The sequence below is a fragment of the Pempheris klunzingeri genome, chromosome 15 (genome assembly GCF_042242105.1).
Source record: "Pempheris klunzingeri isolate RE-2024b chromosome 15, fPemKlu1.hap1, whole genome shotgun sequence".
In the NCBI taxonomy this organism is placed as follows: Eukaryota; Metazoa; Chordata; class Actinopteri; order Acropomatiformes; family Pempheridae; genus Pempheris; species Pempheris klunzingeri.
Window position 1 is genome coordinate 24,381,182 of NC_092026.1, and position 14,430 is coordinate 24,395,611.

The window sequence follows — 14,430 nt, forward strand, 5'->3', positions numbered from 1 at the left end:
TGATTTGCATACATTTCCAAATCAGTAAGATGAACATTCTGCGCTCCTGCTTCAAGCGTCCATAAACTGCCCTTGCAGTGTTTCCCCCCCCACACTGGACTCATTTCTGTTTCTCTGCTTCTTTCACAGCTCCTCTACACTGTCAGTCAAAACCTGAAGGACTATGACTGATAGACTCTTCTCCCATTTCATGGTGATCCAGCTGGGAAGATAAAACATTTGTGACCTGTGAATCCTACACACCCCCTTCAGAAAAAATGAGGACTATCTTACTGGGCATTGTGTGGTTCTGTCTGGGCCTGTCTCTGGATGCTCTAGCTTTGAATGGATGGAGGACAGAAACCAGAGATGGAGAGGAACCTGACGCAGCAATCAGAGGAGAGAAGCTGCTCAAAAGAGTGAGACGAGGCTGGATGTGGAACCAGTTTTTCCTGCAGGAAGAGTACACGGGTAGTGACTACCAGTACATTGGCAAGGTAAGAGCTGCCCCCCACTGTCTGGTAACATTGAACATTGGCATAGTCCCTTATGGCATCAGATAACATTCCTTTGACACTCCTCAGTCATGTTTGTTCTTCTTTCTTAGGCTTCATTAATATGAATTAATGCTTTACCCATTTTGCCGTGTCTTCTTCTGTGCCCGTTAGCACGATGAATGAAATCACTGCGGATGATCGTTGCCAAACAAGAGTGTTCACACTTCTATTCATGAGATTGTGTATCTCTTGAAAGAAGAACTCCCTATAACGTATCCACTGTTCACTAGCTGCAAAACACCAATTGGCACAACACAAAATTAGCAACTAGTTGGTGAATAGTTTTCTCAAGAGACCAGACCAGAGCTAAACAGAGAGGAACTATTGGAGTTATTACTCAGACTCATAATGTGGCCACAAACACAACTTCAAAATGATGCTCGTGTCGCTCTGCGTCTGTCTCTGCTCGTATTAACAGCCTGCTTGCTAACATGTTCGTTTCAGTCAGCCGTTTGGGAAGTTCGGCCCTCAAGTAAATAAAAAAAGAGTAATACAGCTTTAAAGCCACTGTGTAGAATTTGAAGATCTTCAGCTTGCCACTGGTCATATCAAAAAAAAAAAAAAAAGAAAACAGCAAGGCCTGCTGGTACCCTCATTGTCTCCACCAAAGTGATGAAAACACGTTATAGCCACACACGGCAGTGCCGAGCCCACCGCACACTGCAGACTGGGTATTTTCAGCGCCTCTGTATGTGTGTCAGAGTTCTGTCGCTGCTGTGGAGCGGCAGACGCACCACTCCTGCAGCTGTGTTTCCCCAGACTGCCACAATAATGAAATATCTAAAATTGTTGCAGTGGGATATTTTTGTAAAGATATGATGATGATGTGTTTGTGGCCCAGAGACGGTGCTGTGCTGTACACCCACCGCACAGAGAGGCACGGAGGCTGACAAGAAAGAAAAATGGCAGGAAAGGCACAAAGACAGAATGTGTGTTGTGAAGTGAACGTGTGGGGGAAAGTGTAGACTTTTCCCACCTGCCATGAGAGTGACCTGTGTAGATGTAAGGATGTGTTGATGGCCTGTTAATATCCCTTACCTGTCCTCTCCGTGACATACGCACACTATGTTATATGTTACACATACACATCGTTTTTGTCTTACTGTGTTCCATTGCTATTTGAGAAAGCCATGCTGGATAAGATAACACAAGATAAGATAAGATAAGATATACTGTATTTTCCCTGTGGGGAACTTTTTCCTGGACTGCAGTTTACAATATAGAAAAACAACAAAATAGAAAGAACTAAAATTAAAATTAAATAAAAGTGCAGCAGCAGCATACTTCACAGAAGTAAGTATACATGTGTAGAGAAATACATACATAAGAAATGCACACATACATATACATACATACACATATATATATATACATAAGTATATCTTTCAAGAAGAAGATTTGACATCATCGTTCTATATCCATCCCCATGTCAGTTAGAATACTGGTGATAATTGTTCAGCGCTTGTACAAATAGTCTTATTCCACTGCAGGAACGGAACAATTTGCGACCTAATGCAGTATTCACTGGAGAACTAAGCTTCAGCAATAGCTCCGTCCTGCTACCATGAGCTACCATGTGTCGGTCCCAGCAGGTGTCGCGGTGCAGGTCGTATCCCCGCAGATGTCACTTTGTATTCTTGAAGTGGATATGACGTCACCGACTACAATCACAAAAGTGGAAGCCTCTTTCACGAATGTCATTCAGGCATTAAAAGATTCATTTTATATGATATGATATGACATGATCCTTTATCATTCATAAAGTATCAGCCTCCAAATACAAGTTTAAACTTCAAAATGAGCAGAATATGGGACCTTTAAGAATGAATGAATAAACGGCGTCACCTGGTTCCACACTGTACCTCATAGAAATGATTCAGAAAGACATATTTAAAGAATCCATCTTGTTCGAGGCCCTCATGGCCAGGGAAGGTTTCATCCATTCATTCATTCACGGCGTAATAAGGTGTCTGATGTCCCCTCAGCCTCTGCAGTGATAGCAAAGTGCTGTAGGGGTTTTCCATCTAACTGGCTGTTCTGTTTAAAATGGAGGAGCTTCTCACTTGTTGGCCCATTAGTGAAGTTAGCACACAGTGCAGCGTGATGATAGTCGGAGCTGTGCTGTTTGATCAGGAGCCAGATGCCGGGAGGTGTTGTGCTGCTCCGTATGAAGCTCGCTGTCTGACAGCACAAAACAGTAAGTAAGCTTTGAAACAAATACGAGTTTGCCGTGATTGAGGTAAATGCAGAGAGTCAGCAGAGTTTTCCTCCGTACTGGGGTGCTGCTGTCACTGCAGGAGGCGTGCTGGCGTCTTCACATGTGCTTCAGTGACAACAATGTGGTTTAGAGACAGATTAGCAGGGACGGAAATGTGTTTAGTCGTGGCAATGATACGGTTAGACAGACGTTAATACCATGTTTTTACTCTTGATGCCGTGGACGGCAGACATTTAAGGATGGTCTGGTACTAAATATTCAACCACTGGCTTCAGTGAAAAAGCACCTGAATGGGGCAACATCTAGCTAGAATGTAAGACATAACATAGTACAGCAGCTAAAACATGGGAGTTATAATGTAATGAATACTATAAATATAATATAATATAATATCATACTGTAGAGGCCTGGTACACACACACACACACACACACACATAGATATATATCTATGTGTGTGTGTGCAATCTAAGTTAGAAATAGCAATGAGCAGATGTCTGTGGTATTTAATAAATGTGGTAGGAGTGTCAGCGGGAAAGTGATTGTGAAAAGCTGTAAGAGACAGCAGCATGGTGGAGATATGGTGGCAGAGACAGCGATCTTGGACACAGAAGGACTCCAGAAGGCACACTCTGCTCTGGAAATCCACTGTGGCGAAATGTCCGCAGGCTTTGTCAGCTTGTGTTAGGTGAAAGCATGGAGGTGTTGCAGCCCTGCAGACTGACAGATCAAATCAGACTGAACACTGCTGGAGAGAAAAGGCAGCAAGGATCAAAAGAAGAGAGGGATAGAGAAAGGGGAAGAGGGAGGGAGGGAGGGAGGGAGGCAAAGGAAATGTAAGGTTTTGTAATTAGAAGAAATACACAGAAAAAATGAGAACTTGAGAATAAAAGAACAAGAAAGAAGAGAAGAAGAAGTCGGCCATACAAAGACAAAGACGTGAGGGGCAGCAGAAAGAGAAAGTGCACTGACAGGAAGAGGGAGAAAGAAGAACAGTGGGATGATAAGGAAGCTGAACAGAAGCAGCAGCGTTTAGCACAGTTTCCTCACTGCTGGACACCTGTTTGATACAGAGGAGTGACATTACAGTAAGGAGTGATGTTATATCATGTTTCAGCTCTCAGATACAAACCAAACAGGCTTGGCGTGATGTGTGGAAGATATCAGAATCTTAAAGAGAGGGAAAGCTGTGTGGATGTAATGTCAGGATGTCCGTGTGTCTGCTCGGATGCTAAAATGACTTCAGAAATTAAATGTTGCCATCAATCAGTTTAGCCAACAGTGGATTTATTCACCCAAAGATACCAGAGAAAAGGGACAGATGTGATGCCGCCCAGCAGCGACCTGTTGAGAGAGGACGGGCTGATGCACGACTACAGACGTCCTGGGTGTTCACGCTGCTGTTGTGAGTCATGATTTTGTAGCTGTCAGCTGTTCGCGCTGATTTAATTGAATGTGCAGTTCTCATAATAGTTGTCCGACCATATTCGGTTCATCAAGATGTTTGACAGAAGAGTCCCAGCTAAAGGTCCACTTGCTAGCTTTTTCAGAGCCTTTCACACAATCTCCATCATTGCATCAAGTTCGCTTAGTTAATATGTAATAGTCTGACAAAACAGCCCACCAAGGGTGTGATGTGGTTGAAACTGTGGGGAAAAAGCCAGTAAGAGGACGTTGAGAAGGGCTGGTGCAGTCAGACTGCTTCTGTTCTGTCAAATTAGACTGTCAAACTGTTTTATCTCCATGATTTACATGACACTAAAGGGCCTGTCCACCCAAAATCTTTCGATGACCTGAGGTCTGAGACACGCCTGCAGCACCGCAGACAATCAGAGAATATTGTTAGAATCATGAGTACAGATTATTAATAAGCGTTGTTGATTATATTGAGCTGGCAGTGGAAGTTCCAGAGGAGCATAAAACATTGAAAAACTGAAGCTCTTAGCAAAGAGGAAAAAATGTAGTGAAGACCTAAAAGAATAAAGAAATGAAGAGAAAGAAGAAGAGAGGAAGAGAGGAAGCCCACTGAGGTATTCTGTGTACTTCCAAAATAATCCACTCACATGTGGAGGGAAAAAAGCAGCATTAGGAAAGGAAGAATGATAGTGGCTCAAAATGTTTCTGTGGCACATCACTGGTCCCTGAAGCCACTAAAGACCATCTATCTATATGTTTGGCTGAGTGACACGAGCAGAGCACACGGCAACAGCATCTGTGCCTGTCGCCATGTGGCTGCACTGACACAATCCTTCCTGTTTGCACATCAGAACCGGGCAGATGAAGTGTGACCCATTCCTCCACACTGCCGATTTGCAATGTTGTCTTTTGTGTGTGTCTGTGTGTGTGTGTGTGTGTGTGTGTGTGTGTGTGTGTGTGTGTGTGTGTGTGTGTGTGTGTGTGTGTGTGTGTGTGTGTGTGTGTGTGTGTGTGTGTGGTTTAGTTGGGGGTTATCAGCAGTGAGCCAGGAAGACCCTGAGGAAAAAAGTTGCTTTTTGCTCCTTTGAAAATGGTGCAAGTGTGGAATAGTTTAATTATTCCATCAGTTTCCTCAGAGTTGGGCAAAATTTTGCTTGGATTGGTTCAGTTGTTCCCAGAATGATCCATCGTCCATCGCGATGGCACGTTCAGCTTTACCACAGACCAGAGCTTTATTAAAATCACTGGCAATACACTATCAGGTTCATGCATACAAATACAGCAACCAATTTAATGTTGGTTTGTTGCTACCGTCTTGCTACATTTAAAGGGGAACTACACCAATTTTACAAATCACAGTCACTCATCAGGATTATATCAGCCCTGGGCTCGGAGACATGGAGACATGTACAAAGAATGGTGTTCATACCTCCAGTGATGATGATCAGCTGCTAAATGATTTATTCACTGAATAGACAGAAAATGTGATATATTGTGAAGTGTATCATTATAAGATAAGATAAGATAAGATAACCTTTGTTGTCTGTCACAAGTAACAGATAATTCATCTTTGGCAGGCTCCGATATAAATAGATAAAAACACACAAGACGTGTGGGAATAAAAGATTTTTTATATATATGTTTTCCGGGAAAGTGGGAATTTATAGCGGCGACCTGATGGCAGTAGTTGGAAGGATTGGTGCAGATACGAAGATACGAGTCTACGTCTCTGCCTGTCATGCCTGAATTCCTGAATCGTTGGGTCTCTCTCTAATTAAAGGGTTTGGTCTAGACCTGCTCTTCATGTAACACTGTTGTGATTTGGCGCTTTAAATAAAGATTGATAGATTGATTGACTGTCAAAGCCCTGTGTAGAGTGGGTGCCAGGGGGTATTGAGGCTGTTGTGGCAGTGTGTGGGGGCCCAATACCTCAACAGTTCTATTGATTTCCTTTTCATTTCTTGTCCATCTGTTGGGCACTTGGGCATAAACTGATTGAAATCACTGTGAACCTAAACAGATCAGCGGTGTTGCAGGGCACCAAAATAAGTACAAATCAATGGCCATAAAGGTCAGCAAGGAAAGATGAAGATGGGCACAGCCTTTAGTATGTTCGGTCAGATCACATGTGAAGTATGTGGAACCGGCAGTTTCTGCATTGTAACAACATCAATAGCTTAAGCAGACCTTGGACTTTGCTTTATTTTAGTTCAGAGGAACAGGACTTCTGTGGGTGCACAGATATTAAGTTGAAAGGAAAATCCTCTCATTGACAACCCAGCAAAACTCCAACAGGCCAAATCTGCAGATTTGGACTTTTTGAAGAGGAAGAAGAAGAGGCTGCAAGTCAGCACTCTTGTTTCCCACCCAGGCTCATTGTTATGGAGGAAAGTGAGTTTTGAAGGCCAGAAAGCTCAAAAGCCGACCCAGTCATTGACTTCTTGGTTAAGATGCTGTGGTGGCAGAGCAGAGCTCACGCATTTCTATTTAAGGAACGAACAAGCCGCACATTTCCTTACGTTCCCTAATGTCAAGTCACTGAATGAATGAAACATGATTCTGGTGCTTTTGCTGTGTTACTGAATGAGGATCTTTTGACCCGTGGTGGCTGACTTTGTGTACGAGTGAAGTGATTCAACATACGACCCACAACTGTTCCTGGATGAGCCACTGCAATTTGCCAAGGTCCTGTGCACCAACAGACCTGCAGAGCCGCACTGTTTCCAGAGGTTTTAGTAGCTCAGACGAGTCCTCTGATTCCTTCTGTTTCCCTGCTGAAGAAGCCCCCTGTTATGATCAAGTGTTAAAGGAACGCCCCAAACATGAGACATAAGATTGCTTGTCATTGAACCCGCTGAAAATCATTCCCATTTTTACCTCTGTGAAGCGAGCCCTAACCCCACAGGCGGGTAGGAAGTCTGCCAGTTAAAACTGATAAAATCATTTCAGCAGCTCCAGCAGCATTCTAATTTTTATTGCTCTGCTCTCTGCTCTGTTTTCCACTCTGTCTGTACCAAACAAATACAGAACAGGGAGGCAGGAAGGCTAAGGGGTACATACAGTATGCCAGACATTGTGGGCTCGGCCCTCTCTGCATTACAGTCTGGCAGGTTGCTGATGGAGGTCAGGGTGTCTGATAAGAATGTCCAGCAAAGAGCAACAAAATAAGTCCGTGGCAACACCCTGTGCATCATTGTACCATTATTGTACCATTATTGTACCATTATTGTACCATTATTGTACCATTGTGCCATGATTCACAAAAACACACAGTACGGTTTGTGACTTTGATCCAGATGAGATCTGTTGAGGTTCAAGGATCACACGTTTTATAAAAACGAATCTATCCAAAGCCGATGCTTGGAGGTAGCTCACACCTTCCACAGTTTGGTGGGTAGCATCTATAATAGTTTGCTTACACACAAGCCCATATCATCAAAGGCTTCACCCTGACACCAGGCCTGAAAGAGTAAAGCAGGGATGAAGTGATGAAAGGTGAACAGCAAGCCACTTGAGGTCGAGAGATACAGACAAAGACAGGAGGCGAGAGAGGGCGAGCCAGGTTATTGCTGCAGGTATCTGAGTAAAAGCAAGCAGATCTCACAGCACAAGCTGATAGATGTTCACTCCTTCAGGTGCAGCACAAACTCTGGCTCTCTGCTGCTTTCTCTTCGTTCTCAGCTGCCGTCAGAAGATTCTTGTTTTACTTCTCAGCCTCGAGATGACTCTTGCCCTCTCTTTTGTTCCTTTCTGTCTTTGCTCTTCTCGGCATCTGTCTTATATAAACCTGTCACCATCATCCACCGGCCTGTCCATCCTCATCAACAGGACCTATATCACAGAGTTTAAATTTAAACCACTCACCTGAACTGAAAAGGCTCCGAGACACCGTATCTATTTGGTCCTTATACCGTAGTGGAGAGGCAGAACTGAATGCGCTTCATCGGCACGGGAAAGTAAAGATGTCCAGAGGCACATGCTGTCATTAACTCATTGCATTCCTTCATCAGAAGGGTGGTGGTACCTGTGTAAGGTGTCTGGTACACTGAGGTATAACATTCTCACACATTCATCAAGTCCTAAAATGACTACATACTTCATTAGTCACTGCTTTCCACACCGCACCACTCGTGTGGTGCTTTCGAACCAACAACCCTGTCAGTGAGAGGATTAGGCTGGTAATGTTCCATAATGGTATTGCCACAATCCCATTAAAAGAGACCAAAAGTAACAATGTATTAGTCTCAGTCTGACTTCCCTCCCTGTCTGTGTCTCCCAGGCCCAAGGTCCACTGGTTCCCAGACCAAACCTGAACCTTTAAAAGTGCCTAACAAAGGCGCAGTCTCTTTTTGCTTGTTTTTACATTCCTCCATATTTTCCTAAAGCTGGTCACTGTTTTTTTTTTTTCTCCATAGAATGTTACTTAACTGGAGGAAAACAGTCCATCAGCTAGGACTATTTTCTAGTGTGTTGCTGTAGTGAGTGTATGCAGCAGCACTAGACTGTGTGGCTTTGAGTCCAAATGAAATACATTGTGTGTGTTTGTGGTGAAGGAACATTTCACCCAGTGCAACAGTGTGTCCCACTGTGTTTCTGGACAACAATGGAGTGTATGGCTGCTTGATCTGCCCATTCATTGTTCGCAAAATAATGAAAATATAGAATATCAGTAGACGTTCAGGAAAAGGTGGCGGTTATGGTTTAAAGTCACTAATCTGAACTGTCATTGTTCTGGAGCGTCAACTCTGCGCTGTGTTCCCCACATAAATGTTATGGGTAAAAAAAACATAATGCTATAAAACATGTAGAACATTTTTTATATATTATTGACTCATGAAATTGTGCAACATCAAATGTGTTTCAGTCTTGGTCTGTAAAGGGAAACTACAGCACTATATCTACAGCACTATATCTACAGCACTATATCTACAGCACTATGTCTACAGCACTATGTCTACAGCACTATGTCTACAGCACTATATCTACAGCACTATGTCTACAGCACTATATCTACAGCACTATGTCTACAGCACTATATCTACAGCACTATGTCTACAGCACTATATCTACAGCACTATGTCTACAGCACTATGTCTACAGCACTATGTCTACAGCACTATGTCTACAGCACTATATCTACAGCACTATGTCTACAGCACTATGTCTACAGCACTATGTCTACAGCACTATGTCTACAGCACTATATCTACAGCACTATATCTACAGCACTATATCTACAGCACTATATCTACAGCACTATGTCTACAGCACTATGTCTACAGCACTATGTCTACAGCACTATGTCTACAGCACTATGTCTACAGCACTATATCTACAGCACTATGTCTACAGCACTATGTCTACAGCACTATGTCTACAGCACTATGTCTACAGCACTATATCTACAGCACTATATCTACAGCACTATATCTACAGCACTATATCTACAGCACTATATCTACAGCACTATGTCTACAGCACTATATCCATAATAAAAGGCACTGCCTGCACTGGCCTACCTAAACAATATACTGTAGCTGAATAAGTGCCTTTAAATTGAGTTTGAAGATGAGGACAGAAGTCTTTGGATGTGACAGTGCTGTTGAACTACGGTTTGTTTCTGAAGACATCTTCATATGTGTGTGTCCATCTCCAGCTCCAGTCGGACCAGGACCACGGCAACGGCTTGGTCAAGTACGTTCTGTCTGGCGAGGGGGCTGGCGCTATCTTTGTCATTGATGAGAATAACGGCGACCTGCATGCCACTCGCCGCCTGGATCGGGAGGAGAAGGCTTTTTATATCCTTAAAGCCACGGTGGTCAACAAACAGACAGGTCAAAAGCTGGAGCCAGAGACCGAGTTCACCGTCAAACTCCACGACATCAACGATAACGAGCCCCAGTTCAGCCAAGAGGTTTACACTGGCAGTGTACCCGAGAGGTCAGATATCGGTAAGGACAGCTCACTAGTTAGGGCGGTTTGATTGCTCTTCCTCTATATTTTTTTAATCATTTTCCTAAAGGCTCAAAGCATCATAGGGAAGAGCCGTTTGTCAGAGATGGTCATGTTAGCGTGTGTCCCTCAGGTACATCAGTGATCCAGGTGACTGCCACAGATGCTGACGACAGTATGTATGGAAACAGCGCCAAACTCGTCTACAGCATCAGCCAGGGACACCCGTACTTCTCCGTGGACCCAAACACAGGTATGTTTGACTGAGTCATCCTTTAAAACCCCGTCCCTCTGTTGTAGCTAACTGGAAGTTATCACTTCCAGTAAAGCACAGTAAGACGGTAAAAGGCCTGCAGCACCACATAATGATGCACACAGACAAAGACATCAGAGGTCTTGTAAATCAAAGAACGTCTACAAACTGACTGACAGGGACAATCCTTTAGTTTTTATTTAGACTTTATTGCAAACCGCGAACAAATAAGATGCCCTGTCAAGACTGCAGTGTTGTTAATTTAAGTTCCAACCACTTCCAGAGAAGTTCCAGTAACCAGAGAATTAAACTTTTTCTTTCATTCCTCCCCTGAAACGTATGAGTCATTTTCGATAAATATGCCAGAAACTCCTGTTTAATTCACCTCCACTTTAGACAGACCTGCATTTGAAACAGGCTCATATTACGTAAATGAGAGGACATTGGAAATTAAGTATATACCTTACAAGAGGCATCCCTGTTCCTGGATCAGTATAATGCTCATACCCACAGCACTAACTCACCATCAGCACCATCAGCACAGCACTCTGCTGCGCTCACATTCTCTGCTCTACCAGAAATGCCATCTTCATTCGGTCATTTTCCAGTTGCCATCATTTTGCTTTTTTATTGTCAACCATTAGCAAATGAAGTTGGCAGCACTCACAACAAGGTCTGTTGTTTCTTTTGTTAATGCATAGCTGCAGGAGACAACAGACGCGTTCTAGTCCTGCACCTTCCTCAGCGTCGCTGAGACATTAGTGGGTGTGACCCTCATTAGACAGAAGACAGGGACCTGCTGGTGATTATCAATCAGCTGTTAGCAGTCATCAAAACTAACATCATCAGAAATCAGACATCAACTAAGTGCATGTGCATATAAAGTCATCATCAATGTACATTAAGCCGAAGCTACAAGTGGCTGCAAATCCAAAAGACAAGTCAAACTTCTATCACCTAAACACTGCACCTCATCTACAGTTTCACTTGCACCTTTCTTCTGCTTTGTGCCACTTTTGGATCTCACTCACATATCTATACTCACATATTCATTTCATCACATTGTCTGTAGAGGAAATCTTCCGGCAGTGTTTCATCTGGGTAAACAGTGAATTGACAGTGTCTCAAGTCGCAGGAACAAGATAATCTTCTGTGTTGCCGCTCCATATCTCATTTTAAGCCAATACATTGGTTTTTCTTCTGCATAAAAATCTGTAAAGAACTAGTAATGAAAAGCAAACACAGGCTTTGTGCACCTTGGCAGGGCACATTCATGTTCCTGCTACACTGAAAAGGTTTGTTGTAAAATCTGTTCTGCTCAGCTCCTGATCTTGTATACTTCCTCTGTAAATAAAAAAGTTAGCTATCCAGATATGTAATCAGCACAGCGACCTCCCTCTCCCTTTGCATCAGCATGTTTCTAACAGTCAGAGGAGTCAGGGCCATGGCCTCATTACTCCGTGCTTTAAGCAGCACTGATACTGACAGGAAGTGGGACGTGAAGAACAGCAGGAATACTGAAGCAAAGTTGGGGCTGAAGAACTAATGGAAATGAAAGGAATAGTTTTGTTCTCTTTTCAAGAGAGAAATGGAAGACTGAGACCGATATCATGTTTGTGCATTTACTTTAAAATATTTTACAGCTGAATGCTTTTAATGTGAAGCAGCATCAGTAGGATGTTGTGTTCTCATTAGTAGTAACTTGATATGGGTCTGAGATAACATGAGATAGCATTACGGTGGATTATAGTGGATGTGAAGGCAAGCAGAATCCACACTCTCCCTCTACCCATGAAAGCTACTATTTAGAGAGGTCATTATTGAATGAATATATTTAGAGCATAAACAGTACCAAAATAGGTTTTGAGGTAATGAAAATCTTCTATTAGCTTTAAATAAGGATCAGACCTCTCTGGGGAGAAGTCACCCAAAACATTCTCAAATGCCCAATAAAAAGTATTAGTTACGAGCTGCTGCTAGTTGCCCAGGAATGGTTCCATGATGGAAACCACAAAAAGTCATTGTTCTGATTCTGTGGGCACACACAATGTATTTCAGTGTCATTCACGGAGCTTTACAGATTTTGATTTATTAACATCAAGGTCATGTTTCCAGTCTTTTAGCTCAGCTAGTTTAAGATGAAAGTTTGAAAGATTTACAGTGCCTTTGGCTTCCTTATCAGATGATTTGGAATCCTGTTGCAGATATGCCTGATTTTAGGTGTAAAGCGTGTAACAGACTAAATGTCGGCGTAACAGATGGCACCCACTAAAGAAACACAATGCACCTGTCGTAGCAGAGACGGTTGGCTGTGCTCCCCTTCGCCTCACCCTACGCACACGTTCTGATTAGAAAGAGCAAGGTGTCTGATTGTTCTACGAGTTGCTGAAGTTCAGCATGATGTAGGATTGTGGTGAAAGGGCTCGGCGATAAAGAAAAAAGCAATGTGAAAAGAGAAAATGAGTCTGAACCAACTAAAAGGTGTCATTTTTGTTCAGGCGTCATCCGGACAGCCTTGGGTCCTGGTGACATGGACCGCGAGCAGAGGGAGCACTACCAGGTTGTGATCGAAGCCAAAGACATGGCCGGGCAGAGAGGAGGGCTCACCGGAACCACCGTGGTCAACATCAGCCTCACCGACGTCAACGACAACCCCCCCCACTTCACGCAGAGTAAGACAACGTGTGAATGATGGACATGTAGCCTGGTGAAGAAGTGAAGTCTGCTCTTAACTTTAAAACCAACAGCCCCCCCAGGAATCATTGAGCTGCTACATTTAAATGGCAGCACATGTTACATTATATTAAGAATGAGCACCAGAAGACTAGAAGCTTCATGAGAACACTGATGTTACCACAGTTTAATGAGACTAATTATGATTTTATGGGTTTTAAACACTAATGGCGTCTTGGTTATTGAGTGAGGAGCGATTTCTGGTTTTAATTCCGTACAGTAAGTAAGTAAGTTACCTAAGTGAAGCAAACACACTCATAAAGAGGGAATGTGTCTTTGCTGATTTCATTGATTCCCAACTGTCATGTTGGTTCAAGCTGAAATGGAATCAGCTGATTTTCCCTCATTTCAAATTCCCCCTAAATATAAACAGAAAAACAGCCCCTCACAAATGTCACTGGAGGAAGAAGAAGTTCAGGAAGCAACGTTTAACGCCCCCAGAAAGCCCATCGTCTCTCCTGTGGTTACTGAGGACTGAGTAAAGTTGTCCAGTTTAAGCACGGGCAGGACCTGGATGTTGGACTGGGGTGAGGGGTGGGGTGAGGGGTGGGGTGAGGGGGCTGTCTGATGGTGAGCAGTTGCCTCCATTGTTTTCAAGGTAAACACAGAGCACAAGAGCACACTGGTGTTACTGGCATCTGACTCACCTGAATTCTACAGCTCATCGATGGCAGTGAGGAAAGAGATGAGTGAAAAGAAATGAACTAACTAAACTGTTTTAATACTAGTCAGCAAAAGTTAGCTATATAAACACAATATATTCCAACCATGTCTTCTGTGTTATATTATAGTAGGGAGATGGAGGCAGCCTTTGCTATATGCTACGGAGCAGCAGAGGTACAACTGTCAGCTCACTGTTCCTGCTCACATCACTGCTGTAGATCAGTGAATCAGAAATTGCTCCACTAGAGCCACAGCAGTGGGCTTAATGAAGTGTAATGAAGTCCAGCCCTGTCTGCTGTCTCCTGGAGGAGTGAAGCACTGAGCAGTGTGCCTCCTTCCAGGGGAACGTGTCCAAGTAACACTCATTCTTCCTGAAATCCCTCCTAATTAATTAAACATCATAAATCCTTCATCACAGCAGGAACAGTCCCACTGTCTGTCTGTCTGTCTGTCTGTCTGTCTGTCTGTCTGTCTGTCTGTCTGTCTGTCTATACTGATACACAAAGGACAGCACTGTGCTGCTTGAACATGTTTGGCCTCAGTGGATGAATTAGAAATATTCTTCTAGGCCCAGTGACTGGAACTGGAGAGACTCCACTGGAGGAGTGTCCCTTTAAAGTCACTTGTACAGTCTCTCTCTCTGTCTCTCTCTCTCTCTGT

At 43.4% G+C, this 14,430-nt stretch overlaps 1 protein-coding gene across 1 annotated transcript in view; it reads left to right on the top strand.

Annotated features, from left to right (window-relative positions):
* The first annotated feature begins 257 nt into the window (after positions 1–257).
* Positions 258–14,430, top strand: part of cdh6 (cadherin 6) — a 40,301-nt gene continuing 26,128 nt past the window's right edge. The window contains exons 1-4 of the mRNA XM_070844350.1: positions 258–476; positions 9,826–10,120; positions 10,255–10,374; positions 12,873–13,046. Of these exons, the coding sequence (XP_070700451.1) occupies positions 258–476; positions 9,826–10,120; positions 10,255–10,374; positions 12,873–13,046 (808 nt within the window). The remainder of the gene's footprint in view (positions 477–9,825; positions 10,121–10,254; positions 10,375–12,872; positions 13,047–14,430) is intronic.